The sequence below is a fragment of the Xiphias gladius genome, chromosome 1, assembly GCF_016859285.1.
Source record: "Xiphias gladius isolate SHS-SW01 ecotype Sanya breed wild chromosome 1, ASM1685928v1, whole genome shotgun sequence".
NCBI classification, from domain to species: domain Eukaryota; kingdom Metazoa; phylum Chordata; class Actinopteri; order Istiophoriformes; family Xiphiidae; genus Xiphias; species Xiphias gladius.
The window spans coordinates 18,226,622-18,253,514 of NC_053400.1; the positions used below are offsets into that span (position 1 = coordinate 18,226,622).

At 39.8% G+C, this 26,893-nt stretch overlaps 3 protein-coding genes across 4 annotated transcripts; all 3 read right to left on the minus strand.

Annotated features, from left to right (window-relative positions):
* Positions 1 to 3: 3 nt before the first annotated feature.
* On the minus strand, positions 4 to 5,188 carry mns1 (meiosis-specific nuclear structural 1). Its single transcript, XM_040131230.1, has 10 exons — positions 5,005 to 5,188; positions 4,663 to 4,872; positions 3,550 to 3,677; positions 3,299 to 3,401; positions 2,631 to 2,860; positions 1,981 to 2,197; positions 1,761 to 1,868; positions 759 to 1,016; positions 239 to 364; positions 4 to 143 (listed from the first exon to the last, which is right to left on the minus strand). Exons 1-10 carry the CDS (start codon positions 5,005 to 5,007, stop codon positions 33 to 35), a joined length of 1,494 nt encoding a protein of 497 aa, XP_039987164.1. The 5' UTR covers positions 5,008 to 5,188; the 3' UTR covers positions 4 to 32.
* Positions 5,189 to 5,671: 483 nt separating this feature from the next.
* LOC120792142 (zinc finger protein 280C-like) lies at positions 5,672 to 18,461 on the minus strand. Of its 2 annotated transcripts, none has more exons than XM_040131219.1 (18): positions 18,291 to 18,461; positions 15,136 to 15,260; positions 14,593 to 14,798; positions 14,330 to 14,429; positions 13,966 to 14,172; positions 13,795 to 13,869; positions 13,551 to 13,657; positions 13,125 to 13,312; positions 11,310 to 11,467; positions 11,112 to 11,212; positions 10,875 to 11,021; positions 10,278 to 10,412; positions 9,934 to 10,166; positions 9,461 to 9,601; positions 9,288 to 9,356; positions 9,082 to 9,197; positions 8,905 to 8,926; positions 5,672 to 7,785 (listed from the first exon to the last, which is right to left on the minus strand). In XM_040131219.1, the coding sequence occupies exons 2-18, from the start codon at positions 15,251 to 15,253 to the stop codon at positions 7,404 to 7,406; spliced, it is 2,505 nt and encodes an 834-aa protein (XP_039987153.1). In that variant the 5' UTR covers positions 15,254 to 15,260; positions 18,291 to 18,461; the 3' UTR covers positions 5,672 to 7,403. The 2 variants fall into 2 exon arrangements, with proteins under 2 accessions (XP_039987153.1, XP_039987145.1); XM_040131211.1 differs by having other exon boundaries at positions 8,905 to 8,929.
* A 1,433-nt stretch (positions 18,462 to 19,894) lies between these two features.
* Positions 19,895 to 26,447, minus strand: LOC120789927. The gene is made up of 9 exons (XM_040127140.1): positions 26,266 to 26,447; positions 23,842 to 23,952; positions 23,165 to 23,254; positions 22,154 to 22,213; positions 21,926 to 22,041; positions 20,862 to 20,971; positions 20,709 to 20,789; positions 20,476 to 20,575; positions 19,895 to 20,325 (listed from the first exon to the last, which is right to left on the minus strand). Exons 1-6 carry the CDS (start codon positions 26,445 to 26,447, stop codon positions 20,862 to 20,864), a joined length of 669 nt encoding a protein of 222 aa, XP_039983074.1. The 3' UTR covers positions 19,895 to 20,325; positions 20,476 to 20,575; positions 20,709 to 20,789.
* Positions 26,448 to 26,893: the final 446 nt, after the last annotated feature.

Here is a 26,893-nt window from a genome sequence, read left to right on the forward strand (position 1 = left end):
TGCCCTCTGCTGGCATACTGGAAGAAAAAGGTTTAATCATTGCCGTCCCAGCCGTCTTCAGAGAAGATATCGGCCTGACGTGCTTTAAAGTTTTTTCTGAAGTCTTCATCAAAGTGCGCAAGGTCATCTTCACGGAGCAAGCCCTGAAAGTAGATACACTGATGGTCATACACTTGTTTGATCTACTGAAGATATGAAACTAGATAGAATGATTTATGATTCATACACTGCTCCATACCTTAGGTAAGTATCCAAGGAGTTTTGTTGCGTGGCGTTTAAGGAGTCGCTGCCTCTCTTCTTCAATTATCTGTCTACGAAGTGCCTCCCTCTCCTGCTCAATCGCTCTCTCTTTAGCCTCCAGTTCCTTGAAGAGAGGAATTAAAATGTCATTATCAAAGCCAGTTGTTCAAAACTGACATTACAATCAAAAATTGATACAGATCCACTGTGTATTATGTATAATGTGTTTCATTTATGTTACTCAAATAAATCTTGTGTTTTCATTGCCAATTTTTTTCTATTCTCTCAAGCTACTACAATTTTTCTTTTCATATTTAGATACTGTCATTAATACATCTTTGTCCTCAAGACTTTGCAAGTGTTAAACATCAAATATGATCGAGATGAAAGTTGGTCACTTTGACCTGTTGCCTTCTGTAGTGTAGTGTAGTACTAGCAGTACAACTACTGGCAGTTAAACTAAACCAGTACCACCTTAATCTGGATGTAATTATGCAAACTGAAAACATGGTTTGTACCGTGTCGGCCTCACGCTGCCGTTTCCTTTCCTCTATCAGTTTCTCCACCTCGCGTTTGTGCTCAAGTTGCTTCATGCGTCGTTTCTGGGCATTCATCTGCTCTATCCGATCGTCCTCTGCAAACTTGGCCATCATTATTTTCCTGAAGGCCTCCTCTTCCTCTTTCTCTGCCTGCCTCTGCATCTCTTTGAAAGCCATCTGCTCCTGGCAGGTCTGCTGCATCATCAGCCTCTGTTTGATTTTCTTCTCCATCGCTTCCTGTTTGGTAAAAAATATCAGGATAATTTTGGTAAACTTCTAAATTCAAGCCCCAGAGGACACAGGACTCTGTACATGGCTCTTGTCTCATGAGCTGCTGTTCATGGAGAAGGAGCCCCACAGTGAATAGAGCAGTCAAAATTCCTGTGAATTAAGAGCATTAACTATTTGGGATGTTCAGACTCGGACTGCTTTGCTCAAGGGGTTTGTGGCAGACAGTGTACACATGTTGAAGTCGTGAGGTGGTACACTACAGAATGTGTCCCTTCAAAATAATGATAGTAAGGCTTGATATGATTACAACTTAGCATCCTAGCGTTACAACGATTACTTAACTAAGTGATGAATCAGTCGCTTATCAAGCAAAATGCCAAGCACCCCTAGCTGTAGCTCTTCAAATGTGAGAATTTGCAGTTTTCTGTCTTACATCATTGTTAATGAAACTTCTTTGGGTTTTGAACAGTTGTTTGAACGAATGGAGCAAGTTGAAGATGTCACCTTAGACTTTGGGAACTTGACTTAGTAATTTTTCACAGTTTTCTGACTTTTATAGACCAAACGATTAATTTAAAATTTATTGACAAATTAATTGATAATTAATACTTGTAATCATTACTTGTAGCTCTAATATCCCATATATAAAAGATTATTTTTTGGATATCTCCGTTGTTATTACTTCTATCTCAAATGTCATCTGTAATTATGTCAGAATTGCTGCACAAGCAGTAAAGTAATGATCCTTACAATTTCTCTCTGTCTGTTAGCCTCTTCCTGTTCCTCTAAACAAAGTTCCTCACGGACTCGCTCCATCTCTTCACGCTGCTGCCTCTCCTCTTCAATCTTCTTAGACAGCTAGAGGAGAAGAGACATGAGTGATACTAGTGATGTTTGGTACCAGATACAGGCATGTGTCATTGACTGAATAGATAAATAGATGGCCATTAGAACAAAAAGTTGTCTCAACTATTTTATGAAGATACTCTTTGGCTTCTTCCCTCTCTCTGATTTTAGCCAATCTGCTCTCCTCCATGTGCTGCTGATGGCTCGCAAACTCCATGATGCGTCTGTTCTCGGCCTCCGTCTTCTCTTGCTCCATGCGTCTCCACTCGGCCTGCTGTCTCTTGAATTCTTCAATGTGCTGCTTAGTGGCTCTGACCTTCTCCAATTTCAGCTCCCTCTCCCTTCACCAAAACAATATTTTTCAGTAAATCCATTATACTACCACAGTCTTCATGTACTCACTAGAAAGAAACGAGGGCTTGTAGACTGTATTTGAAATGCATACTCACACTGAACCAGTGGATTAAAAATATGTACAATATGAGTTGCATGAACAAATTCACTGCTTGATTTCGTAATCCACTTGAAATTTTAACTGAATGCAATGAAATTTCACAGTTTCTTGGATATAAAATGATTTGACTGAACATATCTACTCTGTTTAACTGAACAGGCCAGTAAAAGCACGGCAAATTTAAATCTATGGAATTCAGGTCAAGTTTTTGCTCATACTAATATCTCATTCCTTGACTGTTATGTTTAGCTAGAAAAACCTTCTTGTGTGCATTGTGCATTCATGTTAAGCGGTGTGAGAATTAGTCATGAAGGACTCACATCCGATCCTCCTCGTAAATCTTCCTGACAATCTCATCCACCATCAGCTTCTCTTTGAGGAACTCCTCATATGCCTCTTGTCTCTTGCGCTCCCTCTCCATCAGCTGTTGCTCCAGCTCTCTCTGATACTGCATCAGCTCCTCGTGGCGTTTCTTCTCCAGCTTCTGCTGCTCACTGGCTGCTCGCTCACATTTGCTCTTCATCTTGCGAGCAAAGTCTGCCTCCTCACGCTAATGAAACAGAAAAGACATGCACAGTATACAGCATGTAGGCTTCCCCCCAGTAATATGGTTTTTTCATTTGGAAGTTTCCCCTTAAAATTAAGATTAAATCACAGTTAAAAATTAAGTTAAAAGCTATTCATGAAGTATCTCAACCCATAAGTATAAGAAACCAAATACCTTCTGTCTAATCCTTCATTATTAGGAGGAATAAGAAGTTTTGTATTCCTAAATTGGCTCTTTAGAGCTTTTTTAAGCATAATCCTCAATATATTGATAAACATAAGGCCATGCACACAGCTGATCCAACCATCCTCAACAAAGAGTACATAATTCATTTTAGCCATGGCAGTTACCCTCTCTATTTTCTACATTTACAATTAGCAGTTGAGAAATTTTGAAAAAAGTTTTTGGGAAGTGATTGAAATCAACAAGGACAGTGCTCACCATTGTCTCAAATCTCATAGCTTCCTGCTCGGCAATCTGTGCAGCTCTCTCTTTGTTCAGATATGCAGATTTCAGTTTTGACTCCAGTTCTCGAAGCTCCAGGCTGAAAAGATTTACATAGACGTTTAAAAATGAACGTAAGTAACGAAGAGACCAAAGCAGAGAAAGACTGTGCAAAAGCAAAAAGTGTTGCATTTGTATACTCACACAGAATATGCAGTAAGTCAAGGTAATGAAGTAAGTGAGCGTACCTGTTCTCTTTGATATACTGCCTCATTTTCTCTTCTCTTTGCTTCTCATAGTTTATGCGGGCTAGCTCTTTTGCCATTCTTTCCTCTTGTTCAAGTTGCTTTTCCCTGTTTAATCTCTCCTCGTCTGCCTGCAAGTCAAATTTTATTTTGAATATCTGCATCTTTAGGTAAGGTACAGTTGACATGATACAGCATAGTGTTAGGTAAAGCAATGTTTTCCAAAAAGGACCTCAAACCACCAGTGGCCCGCGGTTTTTACCTGTTTTATTGGTGATTATCAATAAAACAGACAATAACCTATTACAGTTAAATTTACCCTACAATTGCTCCATGTTGCTGACAAAATAAGATGTTGCTTTAAAGGATAGATTATTGTCTTTTTTTTTCCCCAAGCAAAGATGAAATGGAAATTCAGTCTGATTATCCAATTATGATAATAAAGTTTGAGTCTACAGCACAAGAAATTTGTACTGTCAAAAGTAAACAGTGCATCTCTGTGGTACATTAGTTTCTCTATGTAACAATTAAATATCATTCCTCTAAAATAATCTGTATAACCTCTTTAATTGGTTCATCACACCAGATTTATAAAAAACCTCACACACTTACCATTACTACCTCATGTCTTTGCACTACAATTATTCAGCAATGTACACAATTCATGTGTGCATATATATATATACAAATTTATATTTTATTGTACTTATGTTGTATGCTAATTTGTTTGTTTTATTTATCTTTTTTAATAGAATTTGTGTTTAGCATGAAATGAGATAGAACTAAACTTAGTTGTTCAATCCCGTATAGTATAATGACATCAAAGCTAATGCTTAAATGTTCTTGAGGAGGGAAAATGGTCCATCATTATTCCCTGAAGCCTAACTTAATAGTTAAATAGCCTTTTTTGTCTGACCAGCAGTAAAAAAAACTAAAAAAAACAACCCAAAACTGTCATAGAAAACTACAAAAACTAGCAAATATTCACATTTGACAAGCTGGTTCTAGTCATTTTTGATGAATAAATTGAAAAAAACGGCTACCAATTACTTTTCTTTATATTCATCATTTCAGCTCCACACTGTCTTGTACAACTAGCACTAACAGAGAGCAGACCTTGAGCAGAGCGCTCTCCATTTGCCTCTCCCGGAGCTCCTCCTGCACCTGTCGCAGGTGTCTCCTCCTCTCAAAGCTCTCCTCGTCCCGCAGACTGGCCTGCAGCTGCCGCTCCCTCTCCACACGCCCGGCCTCCTGCTGCCTCTGCTGCTCCTGACTCTGGCGCTGGGACGTTAACCTCTGCTGCCGGCTGTAGGCCCAGTTGCGACTCTGTCCCGGTGACAAAGACACAAGTAGAGACACTGAAAGCAGGTGAACAGTGACAAGCTGATCCATATTAACAGCGTGGTAGCTGCTCTGCTTGAGGCTAACTCTAACTTCGGTTTGCCGACGAAGATTTACCATGTTTGTGGTGATTTTCGCCGATTCCAGCGATCTTAGCTTTATTCCTCCTAACTCTCTTATTTGTAAAAAACCTTGGATGAATGAACTTGAGGTGAGTTTCGATGCACAGCCGTCGTGAGCCGTCAATTAGCCGCAGTTAACGGGAGGCGTCGCTTGGTTTCCTCGGTTGTTTGGCGTTTCGTTGTCCTGGGAACGCCGCGTCACCGTACGCTCAGCCAATAAAAATGAGCGTTGACAATGACGTGAGGTCCGGGAAAAATCAAAATGAATATCCTTTACATCCACACCATAGATTGTGTGTATAGAAATAGAAATGTATCTATCTATAAATCTATATATATCTATATCTCTATCTATCTATCTATCTATATATATATATATGTGTGTGTGTGTGTATGTGTGTGTGAGTATATATAGTGGAGTAAAAAGTACAATTTCGCACTGTATATCGCAGTGAAGAAGAATTTTAAAATAGCATTAAAAAAAATAAAAAAATAAATGCTTACATTTCAGGTCAGACATTTTTTAGTAATAAGTATTCATAATATCCAAACATCTGAGCTCTCTGAAATTCATTGTTGACCTACAGGACCTTAATGTCTGGCTGTTTTAGAGAACAACGTTAAGAGAAAAGACACGTCTCTTGTATTAAAGATTTATTTACATAACAAACAACAGAAAAACATGGATCTAAACCCAGTAGTTTATAGATCTCTGAGGAAAATGTGTCCTAAGTGGAACACCATATATCTTTAGAGGAATGTATTGAAAACAGACTCAGGGGGTTAACATTTACAGTGCCATCATAGACGTAGGTGCATTTATAGACTTGCTCTACAGATACTGTATATACAAGTGAAAACCCTTTTTAAAAACCAATGACATGACCAATGACTTCAGACATTTTAAGCCAAACTAAGTAAACAAATTGCATTGTATAAATCCTTCCCAGAGCCATAGGGAATTTGCCTTTTTTCAGTAAATGCAAAATAAAATGCAACTTAAGCAACCAGCAGCTGCAACATAAACACTGGTTGACATGCCATGCTGAATACCTGCGCCCAACATAACGTGTACATATTTCTTTTCCACCTGGCACCAGTTAAAAGTAAGACGATAAAAGTCCTCAAATAGTTGTGGTCATTTTCCACCTTATGCCGCCTTCCACTGCTTAATTCTTCTGTCTTTTGGCCTTGGCCACACAAAGTTGACATTCCGTTCCTTAAGGAATAAAATGTGATGCTAATTTTTTTTATACATGTACTACTGTATTTCTTAATGGTTTAAAGAAACTTTCTATGCGCCGAGATAGAAGTTACTCTGATACATTCACACCTAATTTCTTAATAATATACCTGTTCCACATCTATTATAGACCAATATTTCTGCCACAAATCAGGAATTTTCTGTAAATAACGTATACATTTCAGTGATAATTTATGTTTTTTTTGTTGGTATAATAACCTCAAATTCAATATAAACGGAGCAGCTTTGTGATTACATCTCGAAAATTAATTTACACATTATACAATGATAGATTAACAAATTAAAGGATGATAAAAATCTAAAACAAACATCATCTTAATCCAAATCAAGTTAGCAGTGCAAAATAGTCTTTGATAGAAATGGGGCTCAAACTGCTTAAACAAAATTGAATCAAAGGCAAAATTACATTATTTTCTATGTGTACTTTTACGGGGACTACATGGAGACTTTAAATAACATCAGTAAATCATCAGAGAGAACGTCAGTATGTATATTTTTTGCCACTGAGTGTGTTTTTCAAAAAAATCTGGTTTAGTTTTAGAGTCAGATCGTTGACAAAATAATGTCTTCATCTTTTTCAGTAAAGCAAATCAAAAGTTGACACTGGGGATCAGGAGCAGAGCTAAATACTGTCCCTCCTTATGGCAGATGGGGTTTCCTTAAGGATAACATCAACCACTTTTTGAAACGTTTTAGAAATACAAAGTGAGCCACAGTCATTTAAGTCAAATCCACAACTGAAAATGCTTGAATCAGTCAAGATGCAGAGTAATGATTTCTGATTTTTGCAAATGTTCTAACTAGATAGTTTATAGGGCAAATAGGATTGTACGGGATGCATTTTTATCTATAAATACAAAGATACTTTCCATATATTTAGGTGATGAAAGTGTGACAGAAAAAAAAAAATCTGATAAAATACTTTTTTCAGTTGTTGAAAATGACCTGCCAAACACAGGGGTCATGAGTAGTAGCAGCAGCAAATACCAGCAGCCAAAGCAACATCATCATATAATTGGTATTTGTAAAAGAAATTACAATGCAGAGCATGGCTGATGAAGCAGTTATTTTTGATTCATAACTGTGCAGACCTCTGTTTGTCATGTGCACTGTTTAGTTGATGTACAGGTTCATTCAGATTTTGTCTGCTGTTCCCTAGTCTCATGCTCATGGACAATCCCAGAGACCGGGAGCTGCTCCCTGACATCTGTGCTCTGTGAGTTACCCATTGACTCATCACCGAGATCTAAAACCCCATCTGATCTACAGGAAGACGATAAAGCAGGCAGCAACAACTGCTTTAATTCTCCTTTAAAGGAACCTTCATTGACGCTTACTTCTGTGGAAACCTTTTCCTCATCACCTGCTGATTCTGGTTGATCAACAGTAGCAGCAGTAGCACTGCCAGATGTGACACTTTCGACTAGTTTCAAGTCCATTTCCTTTGGTCTTTGAGCAGGTGCTGACGTCAAGAGGTACAAGACTTTTGCTGGCTGCCCCAGGACGAGATGCCTGCATGCAAAGAAGAGGGCAGCATTACAGAAGCAGATTTCAGGTTAACATGCAGCCTTTAGCCACAGGCTCTTATTACCAAACACTGTTAACAAATGTTAAGCAAGGTTTAATATTTAAAAGCAGTCATGGAAATTTGTGAACAGCTACTCTGTACCTGGGAATGGAAACCTGACATGCCAATTTATTGGGACTGGATTCTTTTGGTACCTTGTAACGAGGAGTGCGGAAGAGAGAGCAGGCAGGTCGGAGTGGGTGAAGGAGACCATCATGGGTGATTCATGACAGAATGGTAAGAGCAAGAGTGAAATGGAAGGTTTACAAGATGGTAGTGAGACGAGCTAAGTTGTATGGTTTGGAGAGGGGGCCATGACGAGAAGACTGGTGGCGGAGCTGGAGTTGGCAGAGGTAAAAATGCTGTAATGATGATGTAAAGATTTTCGCTGGGAGCGACGAGGATGGACGGGATTAGGAATGAGCATATTAGAAGGACAGCTCAGGTTGGACGGTTTGCAGACAAAACAAGAGAGTTGAGATTGAGACAGTTTGGACATGGGCGGAGGAGAGATGGTGGATATATACGGGAGAACGATGCTGAAGATGAAAAGCTGCCAGGCAAGAGGAAAAGACGAAGGTCAAAAGGAGGTTTATGGACATGGTGAGAGAGGACATGCGGGCGGTTGGCGTGGCAGAGGAAGATGCAGAGGACAGGAGGAGATGGAAAGGCATGATCCGCTGTGGCGACCCCTGACAGGAGCAGCCAAAGGAAGAAATAGAAGAAGATTCATTTGGTACCTTAAAGGGGCACTCCAAAAATTTTACACATGAAGGTCAGTTTACTAGTCACGGGGAACCTATAAAAACAGTTGTATAATGTTGTCAAGTCTAAGCAAATAACATAACTTGTGTTTGTGGCACTTTACCTTTCTTTATTTACCTTTTCTTAATCTGTCTGTTGTAGAAACTTCAACTTTGTGGAAGTGTGACGCTAAATCACTGGAGTACCCCATTAAGAATTTAGTAAATGTTTATTTTGTCCTCTACTTTGTCAAGTATTTTTCTTAGAGGTTAAAGATAAATGAGTGACAAGATGTAATGTGGGTAGTAGTTTCTACTCACACTTGATCTTTGGCTTTGATATCTGCTGGGTTAAACACAAGAGACAGCCTTTTCAAGAAACTGGTACCACTAAATACTAGCCATGACTCAGGTGGTACTAGAGTAAAAAAACAAAACAAAAAAACAGCAACACAAAAAACAAAAAAAACAAACAACCAACCAAAAAAACCCACATACCTTTCTCCTGAATAACTTTGCATATGTGATTCGGTCGATCGGTTAAATGTTTGGTCATCAGGTCACCACCTGATGCATCAACGAGGAGGTCACAGTTGAGACAGACCAGGGTTAATCTGAGGAAAAACAAAAACAAAAATAATTTTCTGACAGAAAAAACACTGTATTCTGTGTTGTGCAAAATATAAGTTATGATGCATACTTACTTTAATGTAGATGAAATTTTCTTATGATCCATTTTCAAAAATCTATTTTTGGTGATGGTACTATGAAATCTAACAGAGGCCAAAGAAAGATTTGTCACAAGATTTGTCAGATAAATACATCAGACCTAAAACGAAGCACCACAAATACTGATTCAATTACAATTTTTACTCACCTTATCATATGATTCCCAATGGAAACTTTGCAACTTGTCCGATATTTGCAGGCGCCACAATTCGAAACCATTGGGAAATGAGAAAAGAAGTGGTCAACTTGTGTGTTGCACTCGATGCACGTGAAACGCCCTCCGTTGACTCTGAAAATTGGAAATGTTAGAAAAAGAGCACAAAACACAAAGTTCCATCATACAGTTTGAAATTACGCCTTGGTTTAAACATTTGAGAGACTCTCCCTTCAGGAGTCCGGTCAGATTTCAAGATACTGTAAAGAATCAAGGATTTGAATTTTTGTTGTTAGGATGTAATTTACTTCAACTACAACAATCTGACTATCCCTTTGATCATTTGTAGTTGCAGCACAAATCATCAGTCTGTATTAGCACAGAAATGTGTTAAGGTTTTCATAAAAATGAAATGAGTAATTGTTGTAATGTCTCCGACTACAGTGTGAAAAAGATCAGTTAACAACCTGAGATTCCGGAGTGCCAGGTTGTGCTTGGTAGTTCGACCTTCTTGCTTCTTGCTCTGAGTCGTCTTAGGTTTTCCCGCTCCAGAGACATTCGATTTAGACTTGGATACATTGACTGGAGGTTTGGTTTTCTGACTGATTCTTAGTGTGTCTGGACTGATGGTAAAGCTCGATCTGTCAGGGGAGATCGGCACTACGGGCGTCTTTCCTGTGAGGGAGGCTCGAATGGTCACCTGGAAAGAAAACATAATATGTATTAACTCTGCATTTAATTTGTACTAATCTAAGAATAGCTAAAACAAAGGTCTAAAATAAGTGATGTACGATCTTATGTCGTGTCAGACCTTTGTACCCGGAGGAAGGCCCTCCAGGGCTTTAGGTTTTCTGAAAGTCTTGTGGACATGAGTCCTGTGCTCCAATTTCTCCTTGTAGGTGAGGAAATTCAGTCTGCACTTTCCACAACGATGGATCCCTTTTTTCTGAAACAGAAGAAACATCACAGTGTAGAAACACAAAAACGCAATTAATAAGCAGTGAGAGAAGAGGCTAATTTCTAAGATGCTTCATTTGGATTCACGGAAAAAGTATAACGAGTATGAAAGAATCGAGTTTCATTTCTATTAATAGATGACCAATTAATTTTCTTTGGTTCCATCTCTACCATATGTATTGCTCCTTTAGGGCTGGTAGAGAGAAGGAGGTTTTTATGTGTTACAGAATTATGCCGGGCAGACAACCAAACCAATCCAACCTTGGAGTTGGAGCTACAAGTACAAACCAAAAGTGTGTTCAAACTCTTGCAAATATTCTTTATGATCTATGATCTTAAGAATTTACAGAATCCGTAGACTATTACAAAAGCACATTGCTCTGTGACACATGTGACATGACACAAGGTTTTCCTGGCTTTACAGCAGACTGGATGAAATGCAGCATCCTACCTGATGTTTCATGTAATGTTGCATGTACATGTGACTACTTCTAAGAACTTTGAGACAGAAGGGACAGAGCAGGTCTTTTGTGTTTTCATGGACACTTCGGAAATGTGTCTCCACATCTGAGAAGAAAGAGGACCTGTAATTGCACACCTGTGGAAACAATAAAACAGAATTTCCGTGTTAGTAAATGTTTCCCTTGAAATTTTAAACCAAACCACAACTCAGTAACAAGCAACAGACCTGGCAGACATAAGGCATTTCCCCGGGCTTGTGGTTATCCTTCATGTGTTCCAGGAGCACTTGCTCTGACTCAAACGCCAGCTCACATATCTTGCAATTGGCTGAAAAAGGAAAGAGACGAAAATGAAAAATGGCCACTAAGTGTCTGACTTTACTGTCCTGTCTAAACCTCAAGCTGTGCAGATCATTATGTTTTACTTGAGGATTCGATCGGGCTGTGAGCACTCTCGATGTGGCACTGCAGCTGGAACGGAGTCATATACTGTCGGTAGCAATGCTGGCAGGTTGTGTGGCTTTCCCAGCTCTCACTGTTCTGCTTTTCCAGCTCCAGGTGGTGTTTCATATGGTTCATGAACCTGCATGGCAGGGTGGACACGGACACGGACACAGACACACACACACACACACAGCACAGAAACGTCACGTAACCCTTTAATACATAGGAGCTGACAAGTAATCAGCCAGCTTATTTCTGTAGTAAGGCACAGCAGATATATCTGTGTGACATGAGGAGCTGAAACAACTGATTAACAGGGGGCTGTTAACAGCTCAGTTTATAAAGTAAGAAAGGTGAAATAAGAGTAGATACAAAACAAAACAAAAACCCGAACTTGTGGGCTCATAATCTACATATGCAGGAAATTTGCAGTGATTTGAGGAATATTCCAGTTTCCAAAAGACAAACAAGAGACATTAAAACAAAAGCAATGTCAAGTAGTGGGGAAGAAAAAATAAAAATAAATAATAATTAAATATTCACAGGCTGTGTGCATGTAGCGGTTATCATCCGGGTCCCAAAGGAGTTTAAAGACAAATGAAGTATTCTCCTTGCACCTCGGTTTCTAAGCATGTATAATGGCCGTTAAAATATCAGCAATTAAGCTCAGATTTTTGTTTTGCCTAATGATGCAGTGCTCCGACGTTGCAGCAAGCACCTCCACAGATACTTGCCACTCCTGCCCTGACCAGGCACGGCCCATTTTTCAGTCTGTGCATTCTGCTACCTCAGCTCCCCTAATAGAAATTTTAATGTGGATGAACTATGACCTCAACTGTGAGCAACAGAGTGCGGTTGCAGTACAAATGTGTTTCCCCATTAAAAGCAGCTTACAGAAGCTTTTTTTTTGCAATGTTCTGAAGCAAAGTTATTTAATCAAAGGAGCAGTTTTTACACCAAACTAGCAGTCATTTTTCATCTTTAGGCCCAAGAGGGAAAACGGTCTGATACTGTCATCCATCTGAGAGGAAAACTGCAGTGAGCACCAAAGAAGATGTCCACTCCTTCTTCACTGACACTGGACAGATAACTTTTTCTCATGTCTTTCAAGTCCCAGTCTCACATTGCAGATTAAATGTGTGGAAGTGCTTACAAACAACACAAGTACACACAAACATCATAACAGCTTTAAATTCATGGTAACTGACCACTGTTATTAAGTAATTGATTCAAATGCTTAGACCTAGGACCATGTGAAAACAATGTGACAGTGTGAAAGGGTCCGCTGGTCGTCATGAACCTTCAGCAGAGAAAATTATCACCTGAATCTGCCGCCCCCTTCGCCTTTACAGAGCTTCATAGCAAGTTTCACCTGAGTGTTTTTGCTGTCTGGCCCCAACTTCACTGCTCTGGCACACTCTCGCCGCTCTTACTGCGATCTTTTTCAGCTGCAGCAGGCAGCTGTTTTTAGAGAAAAAGCTTTAAGAGAACCCGCTGTACACTAGCTGCTCAGCAACATGGTGAAGCATTTCGCAGCTAAAGAGCCAGATATTTCCCTCAGGAGTTGGCAGGAGAGCAAAAACAGGGCTAAAAGGGAAGTGAATATTGGACTTACATTTGTCAGGTAGCGAGAAAACACAACTCCAAATGAATGATAATGTTGCGGCATAACAACATTCAGAGCTGCACTGTGCCCTTGCTGATTTTATATTTTCAGCTGACAGAGTATACTTATGAGGGGAAGAAATGGATTATTACCCTGTTATTTTACAGGGGCAAGAAAAACATAATCATACCTGATATTGTTCTTGAGGACTTTTAGACAGCTCTGGCACTTGAAAGTTGTGTTGGTCTTCTGCACCTCCTTCTTGTTCCCATCTCCCTCAAACCGGCCGTAGTAAAAATCTGAGACCAGCATGATGCGCTTGTTTGCACCCATGTTCAGAGCTGATGGAGCTGTACTTTCAGCATTTGTACAGCAACTCTGAAATAACGAGACTTTTTACATGAATGCCAACTTCCTATTTATGTCTGATTCATTTAAGCAACAAATCAGACATTAAAGCAAAGATGAAAACACATTAAGAGCATTTTACCCAGAAAGTGTTGATCTCTGGGTGCAAATTTTTATGTTGTTTGTTTTCAAAAATATTTTATGGCTGTGTTATGCTATGCTTTCATGTTTCCACTCATGGACTAGATTCCACAGGAGGTTTACTCACCATCATATGAAATTTCAGGGCTTCCTGTGTAAGGAATTCTTCTTGACAATTGGTGCACTTTTTCTTTATGATCCCATTTTCCACTCTCACAGTTACTTTTGCCGGCCCTAAAGAAAACCAGTTAGATGTTACAAATAACTAGATATTAAAACACAAGAGAACTTAGATTAGGTTCAGGCTTAGTTTCCAGTAATAAGAGTATAAAACAGTGTCAAAAAAAATCCCTCTGGTAACAGACACTTACCTAAGTCAAGCTTTGCTCTTTTTGCCACACTGTCTGTTTCCTGTGGTAGCAATCCTCGTTTGACTGCGCTTTGATCTGTATGAAATCCAAGAAAACCCATTTACATTTTAGTCATTGTCAGCTCGTTTAGCTGCAAGCATGGTAAAATACCGTTAAATCTAAGAAAACTACCTCTATTGGTGCTACTGAAGGTCTGAAGAGATTGGGAGTTTGGTCGTATAGGTTGCAGCTGATTAGATTGTGTTGAATACACAGCAGGGCTCTGGACATTAGACAACGTCACGACGTTGTTGCTGATTTGTTGCACCTGAGGCCTGTGGACGGCACCAGGTATTACTGTGCCTGGACTGACCTGCTGAAAAAGCTGCTGCTGTCCAGCTGAACAACAGAGGACACAAACTCTTAAGACAAACTTGGCATTATCACATTAAAACTATAAAAGCCTTTGATGAAGCTTATTGTATTACATCACCAAATCGCTGATAAGAGGGGAAAGAGGATTTACTCCTCAGAACTGTATTATAATCGGGTTTACCTGGTACAATTGTAAATGATGTCCCAGGTGGGTACTGTCTCCCAAGAGAGGCAATGAACTCACTGTTGTTTGCTAATTGTGGAGAAGTGACAATAAAGCCCTGCAAAGAAGTTTGAATCCATAATTCAACATAGGAGTACTTCATGCATCAACTGGATAAATTTACATAACATGAAAAGCTGTTTACTCCATACAAAACAAAATCACAACAAACAAATAGTTGTCCTTTTTTCAAATTATTTGGAAAAATAATTAAACAATACCTGGTTATTGACAATAACAGGCTGCGGAGTAACTGTAGTCAGATTGGGTGCTGCAGTATTCACTGCATTTCCCACCATATTCAGTGGCAACATTATTGGTGAGGAGCCCATGGCAGGCTGGGGAGCAGGACGCTTTATTTCTTGTATCCCTGCACTGTTCCTCTGAGGAGGTGGAGGGTTAGGCTTACCATCCTTTTGGTTATTAGCTGTAAGAACATACAAAAGGACCAAAGTAAGCGCTTCAACAGGCTACTTTGTCTCCTGAAGTAAATAAACCTAAACAAACTGTAAGCAGAGATTAGGTGCAACCTGCAGGAGGACAAGTGAACAAAATGTAATATTAATTTTAAACAGCTATAGTAAATATCAATTTGATTATAAACTATCAATGTTAAACTGTTCTATGCCAAATATTAAACAGCAGATGGTGATTCTGCGCTACACATTTCATATTATCGTTTGCACTTGTTGGGCTTAAACATCAACAAAATTAGGTTTTTAAATGCTGACATTCATAAATTTTAAAAATGTGAAATGACATACAGAGCACTCCAACGAAAATGGGTTCATCATCATCATCCTCTATCAAGTGAACTTCAGGAACTTGTTTCTGCCAAGGCTCCAGCTCCTCCTCGACACATTCCATAAAGAGTTCAGACATTGTGAAGCTGCAGCGGTAAAATACAATATTTAGCCATATTTAGCCAATCTGAACCACTACTTCCGGGAGCAATCTTAAAATATTTTAAAAAATACTACTAATTCAAGACAAGGACCAGATATATACCGTATGCTATAAGAAACTTATTAATATAACAAAATTAGTTCTGCGGCAGCTAAACTGAAAAGACAGGCTTGTTAAAAAATGTGCCAACTATTTGATAAACTATTTACAAAATATTATATATTTTTAACACGCTTATCCACAGGAAAAGTTATGTTTTTGAACTGTAAAAACACACAACTGTCCTCAACATTTTCAGCTTAAAAAATGTAGGCTTAAACTCAACAGATGGCAACATGATCAGATATAAAAAGAAGTGTGGGACATGAATTGAGAGTTTGTGGTTCTAGAAAGGGAAATATTTACAAAACATACAGTAAAAGATCTTTTTCGAAAAAGAATTTTTGACATGTCACAATAGGAAAAGCATAGGTGTGAAAAAAAAGAATGATGGATGAATTAAATTGGTGTTGTGTATGCTGGCTGACCATGTAAAATCTTCCTTTGTATATGCTACCAGTCTTCTCAGTCAGGTTGAGTATGGATGTTACTCAACTTCTGGCTTGCTGCACCACAATCTGCATTTTTTTCTACTGCACAGCAGATGGTCTCTTTGAATGGAGTGAACGCTTATTTTTAGGTGAGCCTCTTACTTGTGAGTATTATATTACAGGTTGTTTTTAGCCTTAATTTTTCTGCGCTACTGAGCTTCAACCAGTCAGTCTATAGAGCTATTGCCCATGTTTAACAGCCCAAAAAGTGCCCAGTGAGCCCAGTTTAACCTATTAGATGCATCTGTTGCCTCATGTTATGTGTTTTTCTGCTACAGAAAACATATATTTGTGATAAGATAGCTCTTCCCGACTTCTTTAGCACAAAAATGGACCGGAGAGAGCCATCTTTCAGCAGTAGTCACTAGAGAAAATCATGAATATCGTGTTACAACATGGTGACCTCAAAAACCAGGCAGCCTAAAAAATACAAACAGTCAGAGAAAACTGATATCTCGTTAAAGTTATATTAACAACGACCAAGAGGTTAATCACAAGGAAATGGTGCAAAGAGGATATCCTACTCTAGGACAGTGGCTGGACATTACTACGACCTTTGTATAAACACTGAAATATCTGAGTTGGATCAGTATGTTGATATCTCACTGACACCCATTTTGCGTTTTCTTCTGTAACAACGCAATGAAATGCAAGATTTACCGCTCTACGCCTGGCCAGACAAAATAGACGACTGAAAGCTAAAAACCCAAACCTCTGCAAAATTGTGCCCTTAGTAAGTTGTTCTGGTGTGTTAGCAAATAAAAGCCAGACACAGAATAATATAGGCATTCATTTGGGGTCTGGTTGATGAAAGTAAGTCCAACACTCACCTTCCTTTTCACACTGTTATGATCAGCACTTTTTGTTTGCTATAAATGGCTGCCTGCTGCTGCAGGAGACAAGGTTAATAAGAGTGGAATTTATGGACGGTAAAACCTAAAGAATGGGCTGAAAAACACTAAAAAGCCCTGCGGAGCACTCCCAGCACCAACTCTCACATTACATGCACTCATCTGTTCCATTGTTAATAAAATAAATATTAGTGGACATTTAAACCTGCATTAATTGATTTTTTAACCACTTTTGAGGCAACACAACAAGCTATAAAACTGACATAATATCATCTTATTATTTTGTATAATGCAAAAATTTGCCTATTTACACATCAGTCAGACACAGAGCAACAGTTCCATTCAACTGGAGTCGTGTTGCTCTCCATCAGGCAACTGTAAGGCCAATAGTCAATCTCCTTTTAGCTCTGTTTTCTTTTCCACCGACTCATGAGGGAAATATCCAGCTAAAAATCCATTTAATTCACCAGTTTGTCTGTCTGCCATTTGGTGTTGTGCAGGTGTTGCAGAGTTGGTTCATCAGAGCTTTGTCCCTGAAAACAGCTGCCTGCTGCGGCTAAAGCAGACCTTGTTGAGGGCCTTGAAAGTGGAGCATTAAATCCACGAGTTGAAAGATGTTAAAATGCTCTATAGAGTAGAGAACTGGAGATAATAATACTCTGTCGGTTCAGTGCTGTAAAAAACATCCTTCACGTAACATCTAGCCATTAGACCCACTGTTAATATCAAAATACTGATAATAGACACTTTAAAAGTAGTAGAATATAAAATGATTTTCCTTTTTACAACAGCCAACAATTGCATGTATAACCATTAGAATATATGCAAATGGTTCCTTGAAACACTGAATGTGATGGGGTCAGAGTATTTATGGTGGTTCTTATGACTCGAACAGGAATAATAATAATTATTATTATTATTGGCACACAGCTTTTCATTTACCTGCCAAGATGGCGGCAGTATTGGTTGCCATAGGAGATTTCTGATGCAGCTGTCTAGCCTCTTCTCAGATGAAGATACATTTCTAATCAAACACTTTAAAATAGCATAAGTTCTATCTTTTTTTAGTTATCGTTGTTTGCTTATGTGTGACAGGAAACAAACTTAGGCCCAAGTAGTTTTATTAAGTACAGTATGGTGAAATGACCTGAGAGTGTGAAGATGCTCTTTTAGTTTTGGACCCAACCTCGGTGTGCGCTACTATTGAGCCCTTCACAACCAAATACTACATTTATTAAAGATTTAATCACCTACATGAAAAGAAAACTGTTGGCAACGGTCTCCAGATCTACCATCTAACTAGCTAACATTAGCCTGTATTAGCTCAGCGCTGTGTTTTGTTATTAGATCCTCGGTCCCTTTCAACAGCAAGGTGGCTAATGCTAACTAGCTAACGTTCATGGTGCAACTGCTGCAGTCTGCGGCGGAATTAAAGCACCAGGTACAAGATCGGATCTTTTGAGACTTCGCAGATTTTCTCCCAATGCACCCTATCGTTACGCTGCAAGAGTTACCACTTATTGGTCACCGTTCCTTAACATTAGCGAGGCTCCGTCTGCACGTTGGTATTACCTGAGAGGTGGATGTTGGGACAAAGACTGCACTCTGAGCGTGGAGTGCAGAACCTGGGATTCTGCCGACCCCTCTCACACCCAGCCTCAGAGCCGTGTCTGGATAGCCAAACTTCGGCAAAGGCCTTGGCCCGAGGACGACCGAGTTCAGATAGTGCGGGTCTATTTCTCACAGGAGGGGTGGGGGGTGTGTGTGTGTGTGTGGGGGGGGGGGAGTCTGCTGGCCCAAGGCAGCGGAAACGCTCGGACCGCCTGCACCAATCAGACCACCCGCCCCATCGCTGGTTTTCTTCTTCTTCTTCTTTGAGGTTTTACGGCAGTTGACATCGACGATATTGCATTGGCTGCCACCTTCAGTTTTTTATCCTCCCTCCAGTGTCCATTAATTGTAAGGGGGTCTTTCCAGTCCAGCCTAATAACCATTTCTTCCCTTGAACACTGCCTCCACATTCTAATATAGGTTTAATGTTGTCCTCTAGCCGCCTTAATTTTTTTCTTTAGAATTAAGCAACCTACTGTTATTGCCTTTTGAGTGGCTAATTTCATATGCCTCCAGTACACGAACAGTGAATGTGTAATATGCGGCACAGCCACAGTGAATGGTATATGCATTTCAGCCTGCTGTGTATGGATTGATATCCTAAATAAAAAATAAAAAAAATAAAAAACTCTTCAGTCTTGTCTGAGGCTAGTAGACTTATATTAGAGTACTTTTATTTTTGATACTTTTACTACATTTTCCGGAAGATACTTAAATACTGTGACTTAACTAACATTTTCAAAACAAGAAGACTGTCACCTGTAATGGGGTATTTTTTTAAATTGTGGTATTAGTACTTTTACTTAAGTAGAGGATTCAAATACTTCTTCCACCATTGTGCAGTGGTCCGTCACAGACTGTAGCTGCAACTCTTGATGGCCTGAGTTGCAGCTCCCATACACTCAGATTATGACATCCACTAAGTGGAGGTAAAGGTGTCTATTTTTCACAAGGGCAAGTAATAGTCAGACTGGCTGCTGTCCGTATTGCTTTAAAGAAAAGTAAAGCCCTATAATTAAGTTAGCTACCTCCATTAAAAGCTAACATGGTCTGTACAGTCTATATAAGTCTACTTTTTAAAGTAAATTTCCCACTTTCCCCATTTAAATGTAGCATCTACACGCTGGTTATGAATGCAGGCTTTACAAATGTTTTTCCACCACTTTTTTTAAATTCAACATGGCTCCTTCTCTTACTAGTTTCCCCAGTACTGTTGCTGGTTGATAAAATGCAATCAGCTTGAATGGGAGTGGGCGCTTCCAAAAGAGGACATGAGAGTTTGGGAACCACAGATTTAGACCAACTTTCATAAAACGGCCTTTGTAGCAAACTAAACACTTGTGTGCTGCTTCAGAGTGAGATGTTCAGGTGTGTATCAGATTCAGCCCTGCTTGATCCCAGTACATCTTAATGTATTATTGAGAAATTATGAACCAATACCATGCATTTGAATAATACAGCAATGAAGCACGTGAGGCTGGGTTTTGACTTAAGAATTTATTTTACTGAACATAATACTAAAATAATGGCTGTACCATTGAAGTGGAATGTAAGTTACAGGCTGCTACCACTTTTTTCTTTTGGTCTTGGACTCACAGTGGCCTGCACAGACACTTAAATATGCAGATAACATATTAATTTGTGCAATTGATATGACACATTTATGTGAGATGACTTACTGAACTCACCAATTATAACTGTTGGTTTCATCTTGCTTCATTTAAGTTTTATAGTTATTGTTTGTTTGATGTGCCAGTTGATTCAAGTTCAAGTACGGTAAAGCGAGGCCGAGAAACCGATACAGAGAGGGCCTGTGAGTTGGACTGGTCTGACTGTAGCTGGTTAGATGATGTTGCATATACTGCAGGACCCTGGACACTCGATAAGGACACAGGGTTGTTGCTGATTTGCTGCACCTCAGAAGAATGGACACCACCATAGGCCCCGGGTGTTACTGTGGCTGTAGCCACTTTCTGGAAAAGTTGCTGGTGACCAGCTGGAAAACAACACACAAACTCTTTGGGTGAACTAAACAAAAGATAACACAAATTACATCATCACAAGAATATCAGCCCCATTAAACAGTCATTAAAAAAGGTGAAAATAGTTACAAAAAAAGTCTGTTCAGAGCGCTCCACGCTTTTACCTGGTACTACTGCAAACGAATTCCTGGGAGGACATTGTATCCCAAGGGAGCCAATGAACTCAGTGTTGCTTGTTAATTGTGGAGAAGCCACAATGAATCCCTGGGAAATAGAAACAGAGTCCATATTTTAACATACAGAACCAGTACCCATGTAACAACCATTTCGGAAATTAAATGACAAGCTATAAGTTATTACAAATAACTACATAAAATGATTCTAATAACATCATTACTTGGTTGTTGAAGACAACAGGCTCTTCAGTTTCTGTTTTCAACTTCGGTGGTGAAGTCATCACTGCATTTCTCTTGTTCGGCTGAGAGTACAAAAGCTGGATGTTTAAAAACCTCAACACCAACATGTTCTTTAAGAAAACGCTGTTACATACTCAGCTCTCCAACGTCATCTTCATCTTTACAGTGAACTTGTGAAGTTTGTTTCTGCCATGGCTCCAGCTCCTCCTCTTCACAATCAAGTAAAAGCTCAGATGTTGTGGACCTGAAACAGAAAACAGCAATGAATGACACACTTGGTTTCCGTAACATACAATAACCAGACAAATGTTTACTGATATGCCAAGCTCCCATTCAATGATTGATGAATTTGCTGTCTTCACTTGGCTTTTTTTTTTTCTTTGCTGCCCTTTTTTGAGCCAATTTGCCTTTTCTAATTTCCAATACTCTCTTACAGAGGGAATCAAAGAAGACTGGTTTTTGTAAGTTTTCTGCTCATATCATTCGGTTTAAAAAGTAGTTTTATGGGTAAATAGTAAAAATTATTCTCATTTACAATCATTCTTAAGTATTCCATTCATAATCCATCTTAATTTGGTAACTCTGATAAAATGGCATCTTTTTGGTTTTCTTGTAGTAAAGCAGTTAATTTCAAGAGGGTGGAACTGGGATTATCTTTGTCTAAACCTGTAGGTGTGGCCTTCAGACACAAGTTGCTCTAGAGCTACAGGACCAAGAATTTGCATCATTCAGTGAACACTGAGTTGCCAGTTTATAAAGCTAAACCTAGCCTAGCAACAATCCTGCATTGAATCCTGGTTGAATCTTATTATATTCACTTTTTGTTGAGACTGTAAGTGAAGGTGTTGATTCAACTCTTTGGTAATTTATTTTATGGCACTGTTGAATTATGAATTTAACGTTTTACAGAAAACAGTTTCTACTATTTTTTTTGGAGGGGTGGGGGGGGGTGTGTTCTATTTGAACAGTGCATGTTTAAAGGAATCCACTGCTCTTTTATGTTGGAATAGCTTTAACCTTTTCTTTGTACTGGTGTTTCAATTCTCCCTCTATCATGAGATTTGAGCAAGATTAATACATTCTACATATCAACATTCTTGGAGAAAAAAAAGTTTGTTGTAATATATTAATTCAAAGTACATAATAACTTTGATTTTATAAAAAACATTCTTGAAAATGAGCCTCATCAAAGACATACAGGTATTAGTGGGAATTAGTGGTACGTAAACTTCTTCATCACAGCTGTCATCTGCTCCTGATGTTTTCAGTTCAGTAGTTTCTGTGATGTTTTCAATATCACTATCCAAGTCAGATCTATTAGATTAAAAAAACAAAACAAAACAAAACATCTGATGATAGAATCAAATGAGACACAGAAACACAAATTACGATACAATATATGCTGTATAATATAGTATAAACTTACATTCTGTTCTTCACACTGTTGCAATCATCCTCATCAATAGTGACCTCCACCTCATCGAAACTGAAAATGTCATGTCACAGTTAGGACAATGAATAAGACAGGGAGTAAAAAAATATCAATACAGTACTGACAGACATATATAGCTACTGAAACATACATTCTCAAAAAAGATCAATAGATGTTCAACATCAACTTGCTGGTGCCGTTTACCTCTGCAGACATACAGAAAATAATTTTCTGAAAATTCAAAAGTCGTTACAGCATGTGGACATTAATTGTATAATATGACACCTGTGCAGTGAAACCCACATGAACGCCTGTAAAATATAATGTGATCCAATGCAAAAGCCATGGAGTAACCCAGAGCATGCAAAGCAATAAAAAAAAAAAAAAAAACATACAAGCAGTCTAGATTGACGCAAAGTAACTGTCACGTTCCTGGTTCAATTCTGGCCAAGTAGCTTCTAATGTCATCTACCTTTATCTTTCCCCATGTTTCCTTTCAAACACTGCTAATAGATTTAAGTAAAGGCCAATTTTTGGGGTTATTAAAAAAAATGTATGGGCTAAAACAATGTCAACGGCCAACCTCAGTCAATACAAGTGATGTGTTAAACAAGACTAGGTCAAAACCTAGTATATAGCTGAACCACCCTTCAACAGAAAGTAGCTAAGGTTTGTCCAAAAAGTTGCTAGATTTGTCACGAGGTGCTTTTTTTGAAAAAAAAGTTTTTAAAAGGGTGTAAAAACTGTAAATCTTGTGACAAAGGCGCAAAGTTGGTAACACTGCCTGTAAACGCCCCCCTGTAGAAGTAATAGAACCTGTTTGCACTAATTCATTTTGAAAGAGCAACGACCAATTGGGAAAGTCAAACACTCGTTCGGCTGACCAATGGTGTAACTTCATCACTCAGTCAGGCGGTCAGACGGTCAGTCAGACATTTACATTTGTAGGACTGGCCCCCACGTTGCAGCCCAGCCAAAAAACAAGGCAAGGTGATGACTGCTTACCTTTCAGAGGCTGATACATGTCTAAGACTTGAAGGCTCTTGTATGCAAGCTCCAGTGGAGGTCATCATTATTGAGGATCTCTTTTCATACCTGTAAAAAGAAACCTTATCATTAGACACAAAACCTCATCTGGAAAAAAAACAAAGCGCAAATCTCATTTTTAAGCAGACAACTATCTCAGTCATAATTATTACAGAAAGTACTTCTAAAAGCTGTGGATTAGACGGAGGAATCTGAAGATTGTTTAAGCAAACACTCATTTCCTCTGAGTTTTACAAATGCGATTTTTTCAAGTTTGTACCAAAAACTGTTTGCAGAGTCAGCAGATGTTAATACTGCATAAATTATATGACAAATCAAACTGAAACTAACAGCATGGATAGAGAGTAGGGGTGAGTAGGAACATTTTTTTCTCAATAAAGTATAAGTACGAACACGAATGTTTGTGTCTTCAAACAAAAAAATAGTAAAGATAAAAATATATGTTCAATGACTCCAACTGTGTAGAGCATAAGTGAACTCTACAATGTTGATAGTTTACAAATGACACTGCATGTATTCCATCAGGCAAATTATTAAAAGTATTACTGTTGTACATCAAATTGTAATGATGTAATGATAAACTATAATGTTTATCAAGTGTAATGTTTATGTACTTGTACCAAAGGAAGGCCTACCTTTGAGATTCAGTGCCATTGCTAGCCAGTGATGGGGGAGGTGGTAGCTCATGGTTACTCCCAGTCTTCAGGAGGGTTGATGCTGATGGACCCTTTATGTACCTTTTGTAACTGTTTAAAAAAAAAAAAAAATGGAAAAAAGGAAAAAAGGATGTAATGTTATAATTATGTATCCAGAGCTGAGAGACCAGGCGCGATGTATGCAGGGGTTGTATTGGGCCGGGGCTGTCAGGGGCTAAGCCTATGATGGGCCGGTATTAAACCAAATTCTGTGACCCAAATACTGTAGGAATTTCAGTTGTATTGCCATTGCATAAATGTTTTATCATACTTTGGAAGCAGCTACCAAAATAAAGGAAAACATGCAACAGGAGGACAAGAACAGAGTTAACTTGCTCTGTCAATGTAACCTTGCTGAAATGAGGGTTGGTTCCATTTCTTTTGGTCAACACATTCAACAAATTATTTTCTTTGCCTAAAACCTATATTGTGTAATCTGTATTTTCTTTGCAGGTTTCATTAGATGACATGTTGAGTGCAGACAGAGATGACCTCCTTGATAGAGTAGCCACATGTCTCCCAGGTTTGATATTTGACATAGGTCCTAATGCTACAAGGAGCAGTATACTACTGTGGTGGTGCACTTGTCAAAACTGTCGGGACATACCAATACAGATTAAGAGGAAGTGCTGCCAACAGAGACCAGAATACTGTATCAGCTGGGCACCCCATATGGAATACTGTTGCTTGGAGGAGGGGATTCTACAACTGGCAGGGCAGCTCAGACATGAATATCTGGGCTTAGATGACCCACAAGACCCTGGGTAAGTCAACAGAGAATACAGACATGCAGCATAGAGAGACTTTGTTTTGTGGCATCAGGGTCAACTGAGGGCTGGTCACCAAATTGTCATCCCAGGCTGTTGCATGTTCCGCATATCGGACACACATCGAGATCCTGATAGGAACTATAAAGGCTTCATCCCTGGCCTGCTGTGACACATTTTTAGATTCCATTCATTCCCATACCGTACTGGTTTTTGCTACTGCTTTGCACAACTGAGCTGCAGCAATATTTATAGACTAAGCTCAGGCCAGAGTGAGGCTGACAGGAGAAAGGCTACAATCACTCAGAGACTGCTAAGCCCTTTTTCAGAGGGGGAAATTTGTGTCTCTTGAGCTTTGTGCTGGGTGGCTTCACACAGGCTGGACCCACGTCTTCATGGCTCTCACAGGGTGAGGGTCTCTAATCTAATCCCATGGAGTAGCGAGGGCTTCCTGACTCAGGGATTGCCTATGGGGTATTATTTGGTGTAGGAAAGTGGTCACAACAGATGCCTCCCTTTCAGGCTGGGGGGGGAAGTATTGGAGTAGTAAATGGAACCTGGGACCCTCACCGGCACTCCACTCACATATGATATACTCACAATTACCTGGAATTGTAAGCTGTTCATCTGTCACTGAAACATTTCCTCCCTTTCCTGAGGGGACATCATGTGTTAGTCCAGACAGACAACACCACAGTAGTGGCTTATATCACCAGACAGGGGGGGCGCAAGATCCCTTCAGTTGCACACACAAGCAATGTTTTCTGTCTCTGAAAACCACCCATGTGCCAGGAATTCTGAACAGTGGAGCAGATCTTCTGTCCAGGGGGAACCCCTTTTATGCGTAATGGAGACTTCACCTAGGCATACTGAGTGGTGTGGGAGTGGTACGGGTGGCTGTCCTTAAACCTCTTTGCAACATCGGACAACACTCAATGTCCTTTGTTTTTCTCCCTTCATGATCAGAATGTACCTCTGGGGTGGGCGCACTGGCTCATCGGCGGCCTCTTTTGTATGCATTCCCCCCGATAGCTCTGATCTCCCCGACCTAGGCCAGGGTGCAGGAGGAGGGCCTGTCGATGATTCTCGTAGCTCCTTACTGGTCGTCAAAGCACTGGCTGGCAGAGATTACCCAGCTCCTTTGCCAGGAGGAGCTGGGAGGAGCTGACAATACAAAGGGACCTGCTGTCTCAGGGGTGTGGACAAATATTTCATCCCCACCCAGAGAGACTAGCTCTGTGGGCCTGGCCCATGAGTGTTTCAACCTGAGGACCCTGGGCCTCCCCCCGTACATAACTGAGACTTAGCAAGCTGATGCTACAGTTGCTGTTGCAGAGAGGACGAGATGGTTTCCCACAGCCAGCACACCGGCTGCAGACAGCGATACTCACAACTCTCCTGCTACTATAGCTAACATCACACCAACAGCTTATCTTGGCATACCAGAAAGTAAGCTGAATGTCCGTGGGTAAGTAATTTAACTGGCACCTATTTAGTAACTAACCAGTTGCGATTAGCTATCACAAACATTAGCAAACGGGAAAAACAATACCGACCTATCGGCTTTGGGAAACATAGCAAAAGTAATGTTACCCACCTGTCGAGCAGAAACAGAGCGACCTCCACATCCGCCTTCATGCCTTTCACCTCTCGGAGGTCTCTCCACCGTTGGAAAGCCTCACCGATGTTAACGCGGCTCTTCCCCCTCGCGTGATCATAGCCCTTCTTTTTCAGTTTTTGTTCTTCTGACCTTCTCCTCCTCGGCTGTTTCTCAGCCATCTCTCCTTGAATATGCGATTGTGTTGTGTTGTGTTCAGTACTTTGGCATGTGCCAGATTTACCTGCTTTCGCTCTCACTCACGCTTTGCGTTGCCTTGTCCTATGCAGAGCACCAACGCCGTTTGTCGCTGATTGGCTGGAAGTGTTGTGCTGCTCGGTCCGACCCGCTTTGTTTTCCATTAGCAGAGCCAGGGCTGCGTGGGAACAGCGGGTTTTTTCAGCTGACAAACAGAGCAGACAGCTAGCGGACCATACGGAGATACTCACTGAATCTGACAAAAAGTGTATTGGATTCGAGTCGCTGACGGCACCTTTAAAGACTAGACATAAGATTTGACATACGACTTGATTTAGTTTATTTCCAAAAAGCGACTTAAGTGGCCAATTCCACTGGCATGTAGACTACTTTTAAAATATTTGCATTGCAAACCAAGTTTTAAATTAGT